This window comes from Pseudopodoces humilis, chromosome 4 (genome assembly GCF_049639895.1).
Source record: "Pseudopodoces humilis isolate 2021_Gansu_Grassland_sample_001 chromosome 4, ASM4963989v1, whole genome shotgun sequence".
Classification (NCBI taxonomy): domain Eukaryota; kingdom Metazoa; phylum Chordata; class Aves; order Passeriformes; family Paridae; genus Pseudopodoces; species Pseudopodoces humilis.
Window position 1 is genome coordinate 9,024,777 of NC_142203.1, and position 20,200 is coordinate 9,044,976.

A 20,200-nucleotide genomic window follows, 5' to 3' on the forward strand; every position below is an offset into this window, starting at 1 on the left:
AAGTTTAACAAGGCAATCGTGCTTTTCCTCACGCTCTCTTCAGTCAGTCCAGCTATTAGCAAGTCATCTACATACTGCAAAAGCTTTGTCCTGTCCTCAAGAGCAAATTGGGTTAACATTTGTTCTAAAGCTTGTCCGAAAAGGTTCAGAGACTCCACGAACCCCTGGGGGAGGACCGTCCACCTTAGCTGTTGCTTTCGGTTTGTATCTGGGTCTTCCCACTGAAATGCAAAATAATCTCTACTCCTTTCATCCAGAGGGCAAGTCCAAAAAGCATCTTTCAAATCAATCACACTATACCACACATCTTCTGGTGAGAGTCTATTTAGTAAAGTATAGGGGTTGGCCACCACCGGGAATCTAGTCCGGGTCCTAGCGTTTACCGCTCGTAGGTCCTGGACCAATCGGAAGCTGCCATCCGTCTTCTTTACAGCCAGGATGGGGGTGTTGTGTTGAGACATTCAAGGTTCTAAAGTACCCCCTTTTAGGAGGTCATCAACTATTTGTTTCAACCCCCTTCTCCCCTCCATCGGGATGGGATATTGTTTAACCCTTATAGGGTCCTCAGAGTTCTCAATTTCTATTTTGATAGGTTTGATATCTAGCTTTCCTACCTCTCCCTTTGAATTCCATACTTCAGGGTTTATTTTCTCCTCATCTTTAGGAGTCAACTTAAATATTTTCACCACCAATTCAGAATTTTTAATCATGATATTAATTCTTAAAGCGACAATCATGTCCCTTCCCAACAAATTGTAATCTGCTTCTTCCACTAATAGTAAATTCCCTAAGCAAATTTTATTTTCAGATTCTATTTCCACATCTTTTATTACAGGCACTTCAAAGGGGTCTCCCTTTGCACCGATTACAAAAACTTTTTCTCTGCTAGCCACACATCCGTATGGCAATTTCTGCAGGGTACTTCTCTCTGCCCCAGTATCCACAAGAAAACTTACCTCCTGTCGTTGGGGTCCCACTTTTAATTTTATCAAGGGCTCCTTGGATGTTCTGGTCCCCAAATTAAAGAGCCCCTGACACCCCTAATCTTCCTGAAAAATTTTCTCATCTTTTATTCTTTGTTTACAATTCCACTGAACGTGTCCTACCTTTTTACAGTAGTAGCATTCAGGGGGTTCTCTCCGTGGGGCCGGGGCTGCCCGGTGAGAACCTCGACCTTTCCCGGGTAGTGTTTTAAACTTACCCTGCATCTGCTCTTGTTTCTGGACCTCTTTCACTGCAGTTACTAAAACCTTAGCCTGCAATTTCTGCTTCTCATCTTCTCTCCTCATGTATACTTTTTGAGCTTCCCTTAGGAGCTCCTGGAGGCTTTTATCTTGCCACCCCTCGATCTTTTCTAATTTTCTCCTAATGTCTTCCCAAGATTTAGCAACAAATTGTATTTTTAACAGAACCTCCCCCACAGGAGAGTTCGGGTCAGTCCCAGAGTAAATCTGTAAACTTCGCCGTAATCTCTCGATCCATTCAGTGGGTGGTTCCTCTTTCCCTTGACACTCTCCGAAAACTTTGCTAATATTCTGGCCCCTAGGGACCGCTTCTCTTATACTTTGTACAATTATGCTCCTTAAATCCGTCATGTTCCGTCTGCCTTCCTCCATCTGTGCATTCCAGCTCGGGCTTACGCTAGGCCATTTCTGGTTACCTGGCGTCCCCTGTGGATTGCGTCTGTCCCAGTCTCTGATACCGGCTTGTTTAATCATCTCTCTTTCCTCCTGAGTAAACAATGATCTCAGGATTGCCATAAGATCGTCAAAGGTATAAATACTGCTCCCTAAAAATTCGTCTAACCTCTCAGCCACACCAAAAGGATCATCCAACAACCGCCCCATCTCTTTCTTAAATGCCCTTACATCTCCAGAGTTAAGGGGTACATTCACAAAACCGATCACTCCCGGGGCCATCGGTACTTCCCTAAGAGGGAACAACCGGTGCCCCTCTTCACTCTCTCCCCATTCATTATCCATCATTCTCGCTCTCAAACGGGTTCTACTTGCGGGAGGGGAGTTGGTGATTGTGGGTTGCCTCCCCGTTATCAATTGTGGGAACTCCGCCGCCACCCGGTTGACGGGAGGGATCCCCTCCGTTATATGGGAGGGTCCCGGTTGTGGCGGCTGGACCGGCAAGGACGGATAGGGTGATCCCCAGCCTTGTGCAGGAGAAACCTCCGAAGAGGCTGCTGTGGCTACGGTGTTTGCAGGTGGGGAAAGGGGAAGGGCTGCCGGCATCGCTGCCGGCACCGAGTCTCCCGCTTGAGACACATGCATCTCAGTGGGTTGGTCTCGGGGGCCCAAGGGTGCTGAAGGCACCACTTGATCTACAGAGGAAGATCCCGCCGGTCCATGATATGGGGGTAGTAAGTGGTCGAGGGGTTTCCAGGATTCAGCTCTTGACTCACGTTTTTCTTTTTGTTTCATTGGGAATAGCCCTACTCTGACGTTTACCCAGAGCTTAGCATATTCCCTCTCCTCAGGATCTGAGGGGACCTTGTTCTCCACATAGGAGAATAACTTATTACACGTCCATTTTTCAAATGTGCCTAACACTGGCCAAGTGAGGTGACTTCTCAACTCCTGTCCTCCCCAAACCTCCATACAATAATGTATCAATTTTGCCTTTGATTTCTCCTTCCTCTGGGGACAATCTTCCCAGTGTTTTAGCATCCACCCCAAGGGACTTTCCAGCGGGATGTCTGGTGATTCCTCCCCCCGATCGGAGGAATTTTTCCCTGTGCTTCTTCTTTGAAGCTTACTCTTTTTCTGCCCCATACTTCGCAAATATATAATTTCTTACCTGTCTTCGACTTCTCCGTGAGTCGATATCAGTTTCTGCATTGTGTACTTACTCTAGGAATCAAAATTTTGCCGATACTCACCCTTCAGCGAGCTGAGCTGAGGTCTCTTGTAATGGGTACTTTTGATCCTCTTCCGGACCTCTACCTGGGTCCGTTAACTAAAAGGGTTTACCAGTTCCCGAGCTCGACAGGACGTATCCTTCCCCTTTTAGTTCCTTGCGATCAGTCCCCCGAGACACCCTTTGGCCTCAGGTTTTTAGAAGTGTGTGTCGAGAAAAAAAGCTTTCACTCTGGATCGCTTCCTTCGCGGCCGGCCAATTCCCTCGCGGGAGGATGGAAACGCGGCCTTGAAGTCCACACTCGCCCTGTGATCAGATCACGTCTCACACACTCGCCCGATCGCCCACTCAACCAGCAGTACTTACAGCTATTTTCCTGCGTGGGTGTCTTTGTGCACAACAGACGTTTTACGAGCAAAACAAGCTGCAGCTTCCCGAAGGCTCCATGCCTTCCCAAGCTCTCCGATCCGGATCCTTTTCCTTTTTATTGTGGTTTTTATCTCAGCCTAAATTTGGTTCAGACGTCGGAACGAGCTACGGGGACTCTCAACTCACCAGGCCGCCGAAATCAGCGGGGGTACCCGTCCTGGGCAGCGAGATTCCCCGCAGTTTCTCCGATCCGAGTCACAGCACCAATCTGTTATAAATGCAAAGGCAAATTTAGGTTAAATAAAAGAACAGTTTATTATAAAACAATTTTATAATAAAAATAAACAACGAGGAAAAACCACAATAAAATAAACAGCGCAGCGCTGGGTGGACAGGGGTCTATACCCAAAGGTATAGGTGTCCCAAATCCACGAAGGAGGGTAGACTGTCCAGGGTTTTTATAGGGATTTTGTGTCCTGAGGCCAAAACTCTGAGCAGTTACTATTCACCAAAGAGTTTAGATGGCTGGTTGAATGAATTTCCTGGAACCGTGGAACTGAATCAATAGACGACTGGGCAGAGTCCTCTTGTATGTAAAAAGTTCTGAGTGCTTCTTGATTGTATCTTCGGCTCTCAGAGTGAAGTATCCAAGTCCGGTGTGGAGTCGACAGATATCTCGGCTGGGCTTCCACTTATTGTCTGGCCTGATTGCATCTTCAGTCGGGGTTTGCAGGAAGGGGTGCCCAGGTGCGGTGTGGAGTCGATGGGCATCTCAGCCTGGCTCCTTTCTTTGTTTGGCTTAATTGTTCGTGTCCTGCTTTTTCTTTCAGGCTGATGAACGTCGCCTAGGGTCGTTACCGCCTGAATGGGTAGTTACTGCTGGGTTTGGGGAAATTCTTCGGCCACACTATATTTTATATAATTTTTACATTGTTACAAATCTAGTTATATACTTATTTATTCTTTCACGAATTTTTTTTATCCAAGGTTACATTTATCACAGGGTGTTACATGGGGATTGTTTTCAACACTGAAGAAAAATCTGAGAGTACACAGATAGGCTATTTAGTCACCTGGTAAGCCTTTCCAGGCTTTTCCTATGGTGTGGGAAGCTGTCTGCAGGAAAACACCCAAAGAGGCAGGTCCATAAACACTGAAGACATCCCAGGAACTGTTGGCACACTAGGGCTGAGATACCAGATGTGATGGGAGGCAAATGACTCTGCTAATCCTCTCCTGTCCTCCCCTCAGCTCCACCATCCATCCCAAGGGTTCCGGTTCGGCACGGTGCGGGAAAGCAGTGCAGAGGACTACGTGAGGCAGAGCTTCCCCGAGATGCACGAGTACATGCGGCGCTACAACGTCCCTGCCACCACAGACGGGGTGGCCTACCTGAAGTGAGCCCCTGCATGCAGCACCACACCTGTCCCCCTGGCCAGTTGTTATGATCTGGTTGTTAAAATTGTTACGAGAGATTAAGGTGAAAATGAGGCCAAAGTCAATAGTACAGATTTTATTTAATAGTAAGTGCAAGAGAGAGAGAGATAGAGAGAGAGAGAGAGAGAGAGAGAGAGGGAGAGAGAGAGAGAGAGAGAGAGAGGTGGTGGTGATGATGATGGTGGTGGGAAAGATAGTGACAGACAGACAGACAGATGTAGTAGCAAATATCACCACTCCATGGATACCATATCCCATTGATCCTCTCCACCCCAGTTCTGAGTGTCTCACAAAACATGGGAGTTCAATAGATTAATGCCCATTTAGGCCAGGTGGGAATGCCCAGCTGGGTGGGAGGGTGCCATCAGGCAAGGGCAATGTATAAACTCCTGGCAGGTTGCTGAGCTTGGGAGCCCTTCATCAGGCAGTGAGAAACATTCAGAAAAAATCATCCAGTCCAGGCAAAAGTTGCCAATGAGGTTCCTCAGTGTGCTGGGAGGAAAGAAGGTTCTCAGAAACCTTAATTTATTATTAAAATGTATAAAAGAAGCACTAGACTGGTAAAAAGTAATAAAAGCCTTGTTGCTTTACAGAATCATGGGGTCAGTGTGCCTCAGAGACATTTGTGCTTTACAGTCTGGGGGTCACAACTCTTCTAAGGAAGAGGGGAGGTGGTAATAAGTCTGAAATCATTCATTCATTTGATCTTAGAAGCTGACTGGCAGATAGCCTGAGAACTTTTCGCCAGAAGTTTTTTCCTGTGGTTTCCTGTTTATATATTTTTCCCCAGACCCACCCTGTTGATAATTAAGACACATGGCATTTCTTTGAGTCAAATGGAATCAATGGATTGAAATCAATGAAGTAATCACAAGAGAACACCCAGACTTTTAAGGGGAAGCCCTGGGATCAGATGAGAACAGGCACTGCAGCTGTTCTCTTGTATCATTATTTTATCCAAACATGCAGTTCAGAAATGATTATTTTCGTAAAATTCAATCATTCTGTTCATGAAGACAACATAAGGAAAATATAAATTGGGTGAAGGAAATAATTTATCTCATACCCAAGAAGAAAGGAGGAGAAATGCCTTTGAATAAGTTACCCTTCTGTATTCTTGTTCTAGTATCTCCCAGTCTGACATCACAAACCAAGACAGCAATTTTTGATGTCCTTAACTAAAGCCTTGTGCTTACTTTCAATTGAGTCAAAGTCCAGCATTTTATAGTGATTGTTGTCATTCAGGACAATAGTATTTTGTGGGAGCAAAATAAGTCCTAAACTTCTTTTAATGCCTAAAGTTTGCATTTCATGCACAATTCTCTCCTTCAAAATATAAATCAGTTTTCATTTTAAGTGCAGATGTGCAAAAAGCAGTCCCTGGTCCCTGTTTTCATACAGTAATCTTCCAGAAAACTGCTTAGACAAATGTTTAGTGTCACTTGGACTGTGAAGTGATTGTGTTTCTGACTTTGATGTTGAATACAGGCATGATCCAGAGAAACTCGATGCTTTCATCATGGATAAAGCACTCTTAGATTATGAAGTGTCAATAGATGCAGACTGTAAGCTCCTAACTGTGGGAAAACCCTTTGCCATTGAAGGTAATAACCAATTTTATAACACATTGCTCTGTTCCTCATGCGCTGAATTTGCTTTGTTGTGTTGTAGTATTCTCAGTGAAAATACAGAGGTGAAACTGAGGACCCCTTGCGGATTGTTCTGCTCAATCCTCAGTGATTGAGAAGAACAAAAGCTTCAGCCTTTTCTTGTGCGTTTTCCTTTTGAGATCTCATATCACTTTTACCACCTGTTTCACGGTCAGGTGGAGCTTTGAGCATCTTGGTCTAGTGGAAGATCCCCCATGGCAGGCATTGGGAAGAAATGATCTTTAAGGTTCCTTCCAGCCCAAGAGGCTGATTGCCCCTATGATCTGTTGCCATGCTCTATATATAAATTATTTCAAATGCTCAGACATTTGTATGTCTCCAGACAAGTAGGGGGCAGAGTCCATTGCCCTGCTCACTATGAAATAAAGAGGCCCCTGAAATGAGGCTTCTCTTCTGCCAGCTCTCTTTGTTGACATGCATTCAAAACACAGTTCAAACATGCTCAAAATGCAGTTCTGCAGTTTCACTCTCATGTAAAGCAGACAAATACTGTTCCCATTTTAAAGGTCAGCTCAAGATTCCCACTGAATCTGTAGTTAATTGAGAAGGGAACCTGCCCTGGTGCTTGGCCTCCTGCAGCCTTGCAAAATTAGCAAGGACAGCTCAGAAGGCAGCCTGGAAGTAAGGCTGGTGTGAAGCTGCTTCATGGATGAACACATGGGCAACAGACTTCAGAAACTTTTTTTGTGATAGATGGCCAGTGAAAAGGACTGGTGCTTCCACTTTCCTCCCCTCCAAGGGCAATTGCTCCAGCTGCTCCCATCTCACAGTAAAACAACCTCCTTCAGAAACCTGATAAATCACTTTCAGAAAGGTCAGCTCTGCTGAAATAAAACCAGAAGTTTCCACAACTTTAAATCAGATAAAAGTAGATAAGATTTCAATATAGAAAAAGAAACAAACAAATAGACCCCAAACTATATGATTCTGTATGACTGGACTTCCTATCACCTAATTACAAAAAAAACTATGCTGAAAATGTGGTATTTATGAGTCCTAGCTGTGCCAACTCTGAAACAAATCCTTTGACATGTGCAAATTTATTCAGATGTAATTACAGGCACACTGTAAAAAACTCAGCAGCAAGAGAGACTGTTGCATTGTAAGAACACTTACAATCACTCACTGGAAAGTCAGCCACTGTCCTGGCAAATTCAGCACTTGTCTGTTTGAAAGGGTTTTTTTCTTTCTTCCTGTGTTGCTGTAGCTTTTTTTAAGGAGACAGTCTGAAATTCTGAATTCTGAACTGAAAAACAAAAATCCACAGTGGACTAGAAATGAATCTCTGCAGGAAATTGGCATGCAACTGCATGTCTTCAAGGGATCAGTTGTATTTGTTTAGAATTTCTGAAGTCAAACCCCAGATTCTGCAAATAGAAATACCACATTCAGAGTTACTGAATTAATTTTCACTTACAGTAAGTCCTTTACCAGCACTTTAACATGGTGAAAGAAAACACAGTGGCTAAAAACTGCATTTATTAGTATCTGAAAGTCCCTGTCAGTGCCAGTGCAGAAGTGCACAAACTGAAAGCACAGCCCTTGGGTTTTAAATTGCCATGTGATGACAATGAAGATGTGGTATATATTTACATGCATACAGCTCCTCATCAGAAAATGTGTAGGAAGAAAATGTCACATCTAACACTACAGTCACATCCACTGCTCTGACAATGCAAGGGGATCACAGAATGGTTTATGTGACACTGAGGCCCTTTTGCATTGCTGAAAGAATCCATGGGAAGGGCATGAAAAGGTCTGATTTTTCTAGAGAAAATATCTGTTCATCCATTGCCTTCATCTTAAGTTTTTGAACCTCCAGTTTTATGCATTTCATGTGTGGCCATAATAATTTTGAATTTGTTTACTCTGTTTATGTTGGGTGACCTTATTTTGCACAAAAAAGGCCTTGTCTCAGCATTCTCAGACCACAGTAAGCCAGGTCTGACTGGCTGAAACAGAGTGCCAGCTTGCTCTTCCATGCTGAAATGAACATACTTCAGCAAGAACCAAACAAGAAAGAGAGAGATGATTATACTGTTCTCCCTTCTAGGATATGGCATTGGCCTTCCCCCCAACTCTCCACTCACCTCAAACATCTCTGACCTGATAAGCCAGTATAAATCCCATGGCTTCATGGATGTTCTGCATGACAAGTGGTACAAGGTTGTTCCCTGTGGAAAACGAAGCTTCGCCGTCACGGAGGTAAGCAATGAACTCGTGTCCTCTAAATGAGGCTTTGTGCAAGCTGACAATTATTTCCCCTCCTCTCTAAAGACATGCTGCCATGGCAGGGATGGCTGGCAGCTGAAGGGAAGGAGGACGCTTCGAAGGCAAGAGCTGCTGGCTTGGGCATCATCCAGACCAGAGCAGGAGGAGCACATCAGTGGGACTGTGCTGGTGACTGAGGCACCAGAGGGTTCCTCTGGACACAAGGCAGGGCATGAAAAGGGCAGCAAAAATCCTGATCTGGCACAGTGCATAGCAAAGCTGTCTGATTCTACTCAATTGTGTGTGTATCACCATCCACAGAGAGAGGGGGAGCTCAGGATATCCCAAATTTTTAATACACCCTGACCACTTCCCAACATGGGAGGCAGCTACCTGTACCAAAGATAGGATTTCAGACTAGGAATTGTCTGCTAAGACACCATGCCAAGAAGAGAGGGGAGGTAGGTCTCACTTCCACATAAATCTATGAGAAATAGAAGTAAATCTTAATGGATGTACATCCAAGTACCAGATCGGAGGAGTTACGCCAGCTCATGGCAGCTGAAGAGGTAGGCCATTATTTATGAGAAAAAGATGAGTCTTAGCAGAATAGCAGTTTTTCCTCAGGTTCCCCTGAGACTGTCAAGTGAAAAAATAAGATAGAGTATTGAGAAATCAAAAGCACCAGCAATGTCTGAAGCTTATAGCCTACTCTTTTAGCTCAAGGTCCTCCAGGAGGGATAGATTATGTATTCTCACAGATAGAAAACAGAATTCTGCTGTCTCCTTCTCAGAGTGCTCAGCCAAATGTCAAACACACACTCAGTGTTCCCCAAAGAAGTGGCAGCATTCTCCTATCAAATAAAAGCTCCGTTTCCTGGGTTCTGACTCCCACTTTTCAATGGTCACCTGCAAATATCTGGTTCCTGACTAAATCACTAGAAAGTTAGCATTTTTTAGAGATACAACAAAGCAAATCTTTATTTGCGATTTTTAATACATAATTTGTTGGGGTATTTCTACATGTCTTACTACCTTTTTTACTTTTGCATTATGCTTGTGTCAATAGGAAATAAATTTTATTTTAACATCAGACATTCACAGAAGAAAATTCAGTTTACTTTCATCCAACTTACTCATTTCTTCTTTCTTTTTTATGTGATTAATTCAACACAAGAAAACGAACAAACAGAAGTGTGTATTCACTGTTCTTTCTGATTTAGCTTATCTGAAGATTGTATTATCAAGTAAAAATTGTCTTTTTAAAATAGCACTGCCTTCTATGACTGCTTGTTAATCTACATTTTAACAAGTCTTTTAAATTAAATCTCAGGAAAATTACAAGGTATAAATTAATGAGGTAATGGCATAAATTACCTCAATGTTGTTTAATACTCAAAATTCTGACAGCAGAGAAAACTTACCTTCCTAATAATTCTCTAGTGATGTGACAAAAGGATCTTCCTCTGGTCATGTCTCACCCCACAGCATTCATTTGGGGCTGTATGCTCTCTATTTTTAGCCATAGAATAAATTCCAGTTAAAAGTACAATTTTAATTAGTACTGCTTTTCTCCCAGAACATATGGTTGAGCTTCAGACTTAAAGAGCTTCTTTAAGTCTGTAGAGTGAGGTGCTTAGATCCCCTGGGAGGAGCATAAGATGATCCATTGGGTGCCGGAGTAAAGTATGAGAACCTGAGTAATACCTACCTATAAAAATTGTAAACAGATGTACATAAATGGGAGTCCTTGCTCAAAACATTACCAATAGAGGTGGATGATCAACACAAGACTCCTCAAGGCCTACCAACAAAGGGAGAGGAGGTGGGACACAAATCTGCTCCAGTCTTAAAAGGATAATTCAGATTTTGCCCTGTAGATAGTCCCATGGAATTCCCTTTTTTTTTTTTTTTTTTTGCTATTGAGTAGGTTTTAACCACAGGCTTTAAGGGAGGCCTTAAGCATATGGTCATTATGACCTTAAGCATAGGTCATAGCTGGAGGACATGTTATGCTTTACCATAATTAAGTCTTCTGAGTATAACCTCTGTGTGAAGTCCAGAAAGAAAGGCAGGTGTAGCTGCTTCTTCCAGGCAGGTTGTCTGACCATAGTCTTTATTCAATTATCAGCTGCACTAATTCAACATGCACAACTAAGTTTTCTGTTCAGAGACTGAAGTCCAACAAGGCAGTTCAGGTGTCTGAACTGAAGGACTCAGTTCATGCAGTCCAACAAGGCCTAGTGCAAGGTCCTGCACCTGGGTTGGGGCAATGCCAAGTACAGACACAGGCAGGGCACAAACACAGAACAGACTGAGAGCAGCCCTGGGGAGAAGGACTTGGGGCTTTGGTGGAGTAGAAGCTCAAGATGACCTGGTAGTGTGCTGTGGCAGCCCAGAAAGCCAAAGACATCCTGGGCTGCATCAGTAACAGTGTGGGCAGCAGGTCAAGGGAGGTGATTGTGCACCTCTGCTCGCTCTGGTGAGACCCCCACCTGCAGAGCTGCATCCAGCTCCAGCATCCTCAGAATAAAAAGGATGTGGTGCTTTTGGAGGAAATCCAGAGACCAAAAAGATGATCAGAGGGCCTCTCTGCTCTGGAGCCAGGCTGGGAGAACTGCGGGTGTTCACCTGTAGAAGAGAAGGCTACAGGGAGACCTTAGAGCCCCTAGTGCCTAACTGGGATCCAAGAGAGCTGGAGAAGGACTTGGACAAGGGATGGAGTGACAAGATAAGGGGGGAAGGCTTTAAGATGCAAGAGGTAGATTTAGGTGAAATATAAGGAAGAATTTAAACATTTAGGTGGTGAGGCCCTGACAGAGGTTGCCTAAAGAAGCTGTGGCTGCCCCACCCCTGGAAGTGTCCAAGGCCAGGTGGGACAGGGCTTGGAGGAACCTGGTCTGGTGATTGTCCCCCATGGCAGGGGGTTGAAACTAGATGTCTATAAGGTCTCTTCAAAGCCATACTATTCTAGGATTCTGTGTATCTAAAAAGTCGCTCAAAGGTCCTTATGCAATCAGAAGGTGAGCAAAAGCAGAATACCACTTGCAAGTCTGTGCTATTTGTGGGGTAAGCTCTGCTATGTCCAGATCTTCATTTTCCTGAGTTGCCTCACTTTTAATGCATCTCCTACATGCATCCCCTCTTCTTCATCCATTCCTTTTGGCCAAGAACTTGATGATTTTAGAACATGCAATTTCTTATTTGGGAGAAATTTACTAAACAGCCAAGCAGCAAACACTCTCCAAAGCACAGATTCCCCACTATTACAGCAAGAAGCATGGGAATTAGTCTTGGACTTACCTTTATGTTGGTTTGTATCCTTGACTCCTATACAGCCCAGAAATCTCCATAACTTAAATCACTGCACTCAGTCGCAGTAGTATTCTACAGATTCACTGAAGTGTGGACAATGCTCAACGCAGAAGCAGATGATTCTTTTTTTTAAAATGTCTCACCTTCTCAGTTAGTAGTCATTCACATGGATTATATACCAAAGTGAGACCCAGCAATTGACTTTTCATAGCAAGAGTAAGGCTTTATACTCTTTTATGTCTTTTTGATAAATTTGGTCTGTGACATGCTGCACCTGTTGACCAAGAGTAATGACCCCAAAATGGGAATATATGTAGGTGATATACTGATCAGTATAGTCTTCAAACTGGTGAGATATCCATCATCCTTTTTTGTCATTACCTCTTTAGCTGTACCTGATTCTTATCCACCTGCCACTCCTGCCCAGCGAAGTTAATTTTTCTACAGATTTGTTTTGAGATCCATCTTCCTACTCACAGTTTTTTACTGATCTTACACTGGGAAATTATATTTCATGTGGCAGAACTCACTGATAGCTCTTCCCATCTCTGTCTGGCAGTGAACTTTGCTCATTCTAAATTGCATTTCAAAACAAAGTTCTCCTGGAAAGAAATTATTCAGCCTGGAGCTAGAGGGTTTGCAGTGATTCTTCAAGCTGGGAAACCAATAAAGATGGTTTCTTTTCTGCAAGTGCAGAGATCAGGTGCGCTTGACTCCATGGTTTTGTATGAACCTCTCCAGCAAAGCCACTTACCCAAGGCATCTTACCCTGGCAAGCATCCATTTATAGGGGATGCAGCTAACTCAGGCTTGGAAAGAACACTGCAGTGAATTGCACTTTATCCTCTCCACGGCAGGTAATTGTGGGTGGCAGTGGTTGTTCTTGGTGAATGCTAGCCTCTAGCAATATTGCTTGAGTACTGTTGGTTTAAAATTGTCATATTCTAGTTTCAAAGGAATGCCTTTGCAGAAAAATTGCTGAGTTCCCTACTTAGGGTGAAACGTGGTGCAGGAGGGATGAGGGGTTGACAGTTACATTTGCACATCATATCTGGACATAATCAATGTCATTTGTTTTTATTTTGCATACAGTACACTCAGCCCTTCCTCTACCCTACTGTTATTCTCACTAATGCCTCTTCAGAGGGAGCCAGGCTCTTGGGACTTGCCTTCCCATCCCATTAGCTCCACCCAAGCTCAGAAGAGACTGCAGAGAGAAGGTTTCTGCAAAGAGGGTGGAAAATTACTAGTGGATGTTTCCTAGAGGGGTGTGGATGCCCCATTCCTGAAAGTGTTCAACCACCCCTGGAAGCATCCAAGGCTCCAGAGCAAGCTGCTATAACTGAATATGGCCCTGCTCATTGTGGGGCAGTTGGATCAAGTGGCCTTGAAAGATCCCTTTCAACACAAACCAGTCTGATTCTGTGATTTTCGGGAACCAAAAGCTTTGCAGTTTTCTGGTCCTGGCAGCAAAGCAGTTCTGGAACTCAGCCAGCAGGGTAGCAGGCAGGGGTATTCCTGATTGGCAAAATGCCTGCAGTCAGTGGGTTTGGCTGCTCGGGCCAGACAGTGATAACCAGGGCAGTATAAAAAAGAAGAGCCCTTCCTGGTCCATGCTTTGGGAAAAGTTAACTAATTGAGTGTACACACACTTTCATAGCCTTTTAGCTATGTTTTAAAAAATGATACTGTTGAAACTGTATCTTCTGTTTTACTTGAAAGGCTTATATATTATCCCTTTTATACTCCCAATGGTCACAGGGCAGCTGGAACTCTGACTGGCAATTCAGTCAGATAACAACCAACATATGGAATAAAAAATCATTATATTGCCACATACCATTATCCTAGCTATTAATATCAAGAACTTGCTGATGCTTCACACAAATGGTATCTAACCTGACATTGAAAATAATAATATATGAAAGCACATAGACCCTGTCAGCCCAAACTGACCCTGTCACTGAAGTCCCACTGCTTTCCACAGTGGTCATGCTGGGGAATGGGCAGAGTGCTGTGAACTTCCTCCCAGTGCCTGAGGGACAGGTTTATGCTAGCAGTGGGGACTGGTCCTTGACCACAGCCTTCCATTTGATCCAGCCCAGCCACACTGCAAAAATAAAATCCTTTCATCTTAGAATAGTGAAATAATTTAGATTGGCAAAGACCTTTACAATCAGTGAGTCCAACCATTAATTCAGCACTGCCAAGTACACCACTAAATTGTGTCCCCAAGTTCCACACCTGTAGGTCTTTTAAATCCCTTCAGGGATGGTGACTAATCCTCTCTTCATCTCCCATATGGATTTTGTCTCAAATCTCTGAAGGAACTTGCTTAGACTCACTGTGTCTTGTGCCTGAATTTATGATCTTTGACCTCAACATCACTCAAGAGGTGTAATCAGACAGTGCCTCATTCATCTTGCCATTATTTCACCCAGTTGTCATCTAGAAAACTGTGCCTTTCTGCTCTTTTTCCTAGTCCCCTTAAAGGTCAATCAAGTTTCTTTTTTGTTACACCCATTACCTGACAACTCAATGGTGACTTGTCCAACCTTGAAACTCTGGTTTATGTTTGTCCATGGTGCACTGCAGGTGTCAAGGGAAGGCCATGCAGACACTTCCAAAAAGGAAACAAACTGCCCTGTGCTCATACATAGCAGCTGCCCATCAGTCACCTTTCACAGCACCTTGCTGCCAGAGCATGGCAAACAAACACAAAGAACAGGGAAAAAAGGTTCTGCTGTACCAAGACAATTTTCTCAGTCTGCACTTATGCTGTATAGGAAGGAAAAATCACCCCTGCCTATAGGAGGAACTGGGAATGTTACCAAAAATGGTCTCACAAAGTGACAGATGTTGCACTGAAAAGTGGTCATCTCAGTGTGGGAAGAAACAGTGGGTTCTGGACTTGTACTGTGTTAAAAAATACTTTTCACATCAGCCCTGCAGAAAGAGAGTATTGACTCTGTCAACAGAGTCAGGAGATGTCTCCTGCAAATGAGTAAAAGATTTAGATTCATCCATTGAAACTGAAAACAAACAAAAGAAAAAGGTGACTGTCTAAAGAGGTACTGACAGGGCTTGGAAAATTGATGAGTAGAAAATAAAGCATTTATTACAAATCTGTTTTTCCAGCTCTGTGCAAAAGTCCTCACAACAAGCAGGGAAAGAAATTTGTCTTGCCAATGGGAGACAATATTTAGAGTATCTTGAAATTTGTCACTTGAAACCTTAAAGCCATGGTCACCAGTCTTTGCTAAGAATAATCCCCCTGAAGAGATTAAATATGTATTATTTTTAAGCTGCCACTTCTTTGAGAGCACAGAAAACCATAAGAATGAAAATCAAGTGTAAAAATAAGTCTCTCTGCAACTATGAGAAATGCCACAATATGGAGAGGGGACATGTTTAAATACCACTTAACTGACTAAGTAAAAGCATCAGTATCAGTAGGATTTTTCAAGTCTACTGAGATGCGTAAATGAGTTTAGAATTCTGCCCTTCATAACCATTTAGCCCTACTAATTTCTTCTCAACACAGGTGCTGCAAAATTTAACTTCCAAATATCAGCAGACCTTTTTAAAATCCTTACAGGGAAAATGCAATCAAGAAAATACAGCTTATTGTTATAGTTACACATGATACCCATGTTTAGTGTTTGGGTTCAGCAGTGTGTAGCACCAATATCTGTGCTGTGCTGCCAGCCTGCAGATTATCCACAAGAATCTTTACAAGCTTCTAAGTCAGACCACAGGGGTATTTGATGACTTAGTGCAGCAAGGGAGAGTAAAGCATTTACAGCCTCCTGTAGTAGGGAGTAACACAGGAGTTCTTCCCATGAAAAAAAATGCTGAAGTCACTACATGCTGTTTTTGTCTCTGCTCCCTGCTCCAAAGTGAACACAAATGTCTGACTGTCTTCTCTATATCCCTTTGCTTCTATTCGGGGTTTAAAAAAAAACCAAAAAAAACCCCATATAACTACAGTGGAAACCACAGGAAGTATTTAGATAGCAATTGCATATATGGGTTGATAAACTGGAAAAGTCTCTCCAAGGATATATACAAAAAAATGCACATACCTCATCTTGTATTTGTTGATGTCCAGAAAATGCCAATTTCCCAATTTGCCAGTGGGAAACAACAAGGCTGTTGCAACTGTTGTGCTTAGCACCCATTAGCAGTAATTATCACAAGACTGACTACATTGTTTATTGCTCCAGAACTATTACATGGCCATAATTGAGATCTTTCTCCTAAAATGCAAGGGGCTACCTCCTGGATTTATGATTACAAACTTGGAGCAAGAACTGTATTTTTATCCTGGCTTAATACAAAATATGCTACATGGTGAGCTTTTATCGCTTAAAAAAAAAGTAAAAGGAGACTAAAATAAGATATTGCAGTAGAGAAATACGTCAGTTTGTTTTCTCTTGCCAGAACACTCCCAACCCACATACCTACTCCCCTGGCCCCTACCCCATGAGCAGAGAGGAAGGCAGTGATGCAGAAAAAAAACAGGGTTTTTCTGCTCTTTCCACTATGCACCTAAAAATACATAAAGGAGCAACAAAGTATTAGGGTTTGCTTCTCTAATCAGCATGAAGCAAAATGAAAGGAGCCATTATTAAGTGGTTTCCTTTACTATTTAACATGTGTGTCTCTACAGTAATTATGGACAGCTGATGAATAGCCATTTTACAATGGTTCGTGAATGTGCTGATACTGCTATGTGTAATCACTCCATACACTCCACACTGTTAATTATTTCTCCCTTACCTTGTTTTCCTCCCTTAATTTAATCTCAAATATTTGCTTCTACTGTGCAGCTTTTATCAGGCAGCTCTTCCAATGCATTACCTTCTTTATTGCTAGATGAAATATTATTGATGCTTTGTTTTGCCACTTCCTTTCCTAGGAAAAGATGTCTTGTTTGGGACAATTTCAAAAGCCATCCATTACAGGTGAAAAACTCATCCAGCATGACAGTGCTGGAATTTCTTTCACCTGTTTCCAGGGAAGGTAGAAAACAATTCTACAGAGCTGACAGGACACAGAGCCAGACCCTCATCAGCATAAATCAGAGAGGCTTTGCTGAAGACAAAGGATTACTTTTTATTTAAGGAGCTGGCCAAGTGTACTCTCTGCAGCAGTGCTGGAGTGGCACCAAACACTGACCCCAGGATGGAGAAGACATCCCAGCATGCAGAAACCCCCACTGCAATAGGGCTTTTTATTATTGTTTTGAATGTCTAGAGTTTTATGATATTACATTAAACCTAGTTCCCATGGCAAGAACCACCCACAGGCTGTTACTCTCTGTGACATTCAACAGCTGGAGCCTGGGAGCATCAGTAGATATGTGTATTCATCAGATGACTGAGCAAATACATTCCCTTTTAATTATTGTTCTGATTGTTCTTATGTTTACTGTTAGCTCTGCATCTCTAAGTAAGTTGCTGCATACTTTCCTTTGAACACCCTTTCTGGGAAGGGAGTGATTTGCATTAGAGCCTCCTGGAAAACTCACATAAGCACCTTTAAACAGTATGTTCAGCTATTTGGGATAGCAGGATTTTTTGCTTCTTACAGATACTTACAGATGTGCCGTATTCAAAGATGGGCCATACTGAGGTCTTACTGTGAGACCTCAGAAAAAGGTCAGACATGGGACCTCATTCTGATTTTATTCCACCTAGGTTAAAAGTTGGGCTTCACTGCTGGTTAAAAGAAACAGGTCACACAGATCTACAGTCAAACACTTTGGTTGTTGAGAAGTGTAAAGCATTGCCACCTGTCACCCTCCTGTGCCCCTAAATGGAAGGACAAACTATGGGACAGCAGGTTCTCATCAATAAGAAATTGTGGAGAGGCAAGTTTTGCATTGAGGTTGAGTTGATGCGGTCTCCACATCAAAAAGCCCTTGTGTCAAAACTCTGACACACTTCTACTCCAGAGCCACTTTGCTATGGGTTTTTTATGGTTTCCAGGCTGCAGTGAGTTTCTTTAGAAATTGCTTTTACACCTCCATTATACCCTTTAACACCCTTGAAGTGTTTATTCACTGGTACAAAAATTCTCGTCCTGAAAGTTCTGTTCAGTGTGCTTCGGTACAAGGAGGTTGATTTTGGCAGAGGATCCCCAAAACAAGAGAACACTGCCAGTGCCAGCATGGGAAAGTTCTCACTCTTCTAGATTGCTGAAGCTCTTTTCTTGTAAAAAACCCACAATATGCTCTGTCGTACCATTGTGTTATAAAGAAATAAAGTATGCAAACCAGAATAGAGAAATACAGCTCATAGTCACCCAACAAAAGTACACAATGAAACTTCCAAACCCTCACCTGTGGTGGACTCATCAGTTACCAATTTGGTGGCTTAAAATTGGTAACTGATGAGTCCACAAGACTTCACAAATATTCTGTGATGTATCTTTTGACTAATTCCAATTCCTTTTTCCAGCTTATAAAAATAGTTATAATAAAGCACAATCCCCACCCATGGAGCAAATGAGCACAAGGAACACAACAAGTCCAGGGTAGCATCATCACAGGTGACACACAACCCTACCCAAACTCTTTTTTTTTCTTCTTTTTTTTTTTTCTTTTTTTTTCTTTTTTTTTCTTATTTACTTGGGGAATAACATGGTTTAATAGAAAGACACAAATGGAATTTGTATTACTGGAAATATTTCCTTAGTAATCTGTGGGCAGTAATTTTTTACAAGGGATTTTAGTTATTGGTGGAGGCCTGAGAGTAAAGGTACTCCATGCATACTTCACCCATACATTGCACTGCAGGTATCTGTGGTACAGATTTCTGCTCTACACAGTTTCTTGGTGTTCAAATATGATTAATGCCAATAAGACAAATTAATTAAGGGCTTTGTGCACTACATGAAAAGGGTGGGTTGGTAAAAAAGGTGGGAGTGTTCCTGTTTTCCACAGATGCAGTCAGAGTTCCTAACAAACACACTATCAGTCCTGTTAATGTAGGGAGTGGATGGGTGCCATGTTTGTGCTACTTATTTCACATTTTCTCCATCAAGGGTAAAGCACAAAAAGGGAAAGTTAACAATCAATTCCCAGAAAATATGAACACTAGCTCCCTGCTGATGGAGGACTTGCTTTATAGCTCATTAACTACATTCTGTCAAGCAGTACTTGCTTTTACAAATGCAAGGACATTGCAAACACTGGGTTCTTGTACATGCTTAACACTCCATCTCATTAGGGGAATAGCACCAAATTCCCTGGTGTTTGGCTGATTCTCTTCCCATGACAGATCCTTTGCTCTGACTAAACACCAAGCAGCACACAAAGGCTTTGCTGTGAATTGTATTCAGACTGTTCTGCATTATTTCACCACTGTGTATTCAGTCAGACCACATTTCCACATGAGAAAACAAGGCATCTGCTTCAGCACACTGACAGCCTCCTGCATTAACTTTCCCTTTTTATTTTTTTCACAGACACTGCAGATGGGGATAAAGCATTTCTCAGGGCTCTTCGTGATGTTGTGCATTGGCTTTGGTTTGTCCATTCTCACCACTATTGGGGAACACATTGTGTACAGACTGGTCCTGCCACGAATCAAGAAGAAATCCAAGATGAAGTACTGGCTCCATACCAGTCAGGTATGTGTTCTGAAGGGACCCTGTGAAAGTTGTGTGTCTGACTAAGAAAGCCTGGGACAAGAAGAAAGTATAAAATGTTGTAAGAGCACTGACAGTTGGAATTTGAAAGGTGACAGCTGCTTCTGGATCTAGAAGAGGTTGACCGAAGGATGGAACAGGAAACACAAGCAATTTAAATATTCAGTTGCAAAGCTTGTGGACGGACCTTTGCATTTGCACTTGCAGCCTCACAGCTCAGCTCTTTTGGATGACAGAAGCAACTGTGTTATCCTGTACTGGCAAACCAGAACACTTCATCTCAATGTTACAGGTTTCCAAAGCTGTGAGGCATGCAGGAAATGCTGGGTAACCTCCCTCATTATACTAATGGGACAGAACTGATCTGGGTGTTTGCTCTAAAGGAAGAAGTTACAGCAAAATTTACAAAAAGAAAGAACTTCCTTTGCTTTAAAGCAGCACAGTGGAAGAAATCTTTTAAAACTAATTTAACACCAAAGATTATTCCCAAACTATTCATCAACCTTTCAGCTTGCCCTTCTTTGGGAAAGTACGGGAAAATAAATCTGTTGTCATGACAAAGCACAGAAAATTGCTTGTATCCTTCAATGTGCAAAATAATTTATGCTCAAGTCCATCAGACAAAGCCCAGATTGTTTACCTATTTGTGGAGCCATTTTTAATCTTGCTTTTAC

General features: G+C 42.6%; 1 protein-coding gene across 1 annotated transcript in view; it reads left to right on the forward strand.

Moving 5' to 3' along the window:
• The window catches only part of GRIN3A (glutamate ionotropic receptor NMDA type subunit 3A), an 85,863-nt gene that overhangs the window by 53,773 nt on the left and 11,890 nt on the right, over window positions 1-20,200 (forward strand). Inside the window, exons 4-7 of the mRNA XM_005533306.3 lie at window positions 4,489-4,634; window positions 6,163-6,278; window positions 8,398-8,549; window positions 19,344-19,508. Coding sequence (XP_005533363.2) covers window positions 4,489-4,634; window positions 6,163-6,278; window positions 8,398-8,549; window positions 19,344-19,508 — 579 coding nt within the window. The remainder of the gene's footprint in view (window positions 1-4,488; window positions 4,635-6,162; window positions 6,279-8,397; window positions 8,550-19,343; window positions 19,509-20,200) is intronic.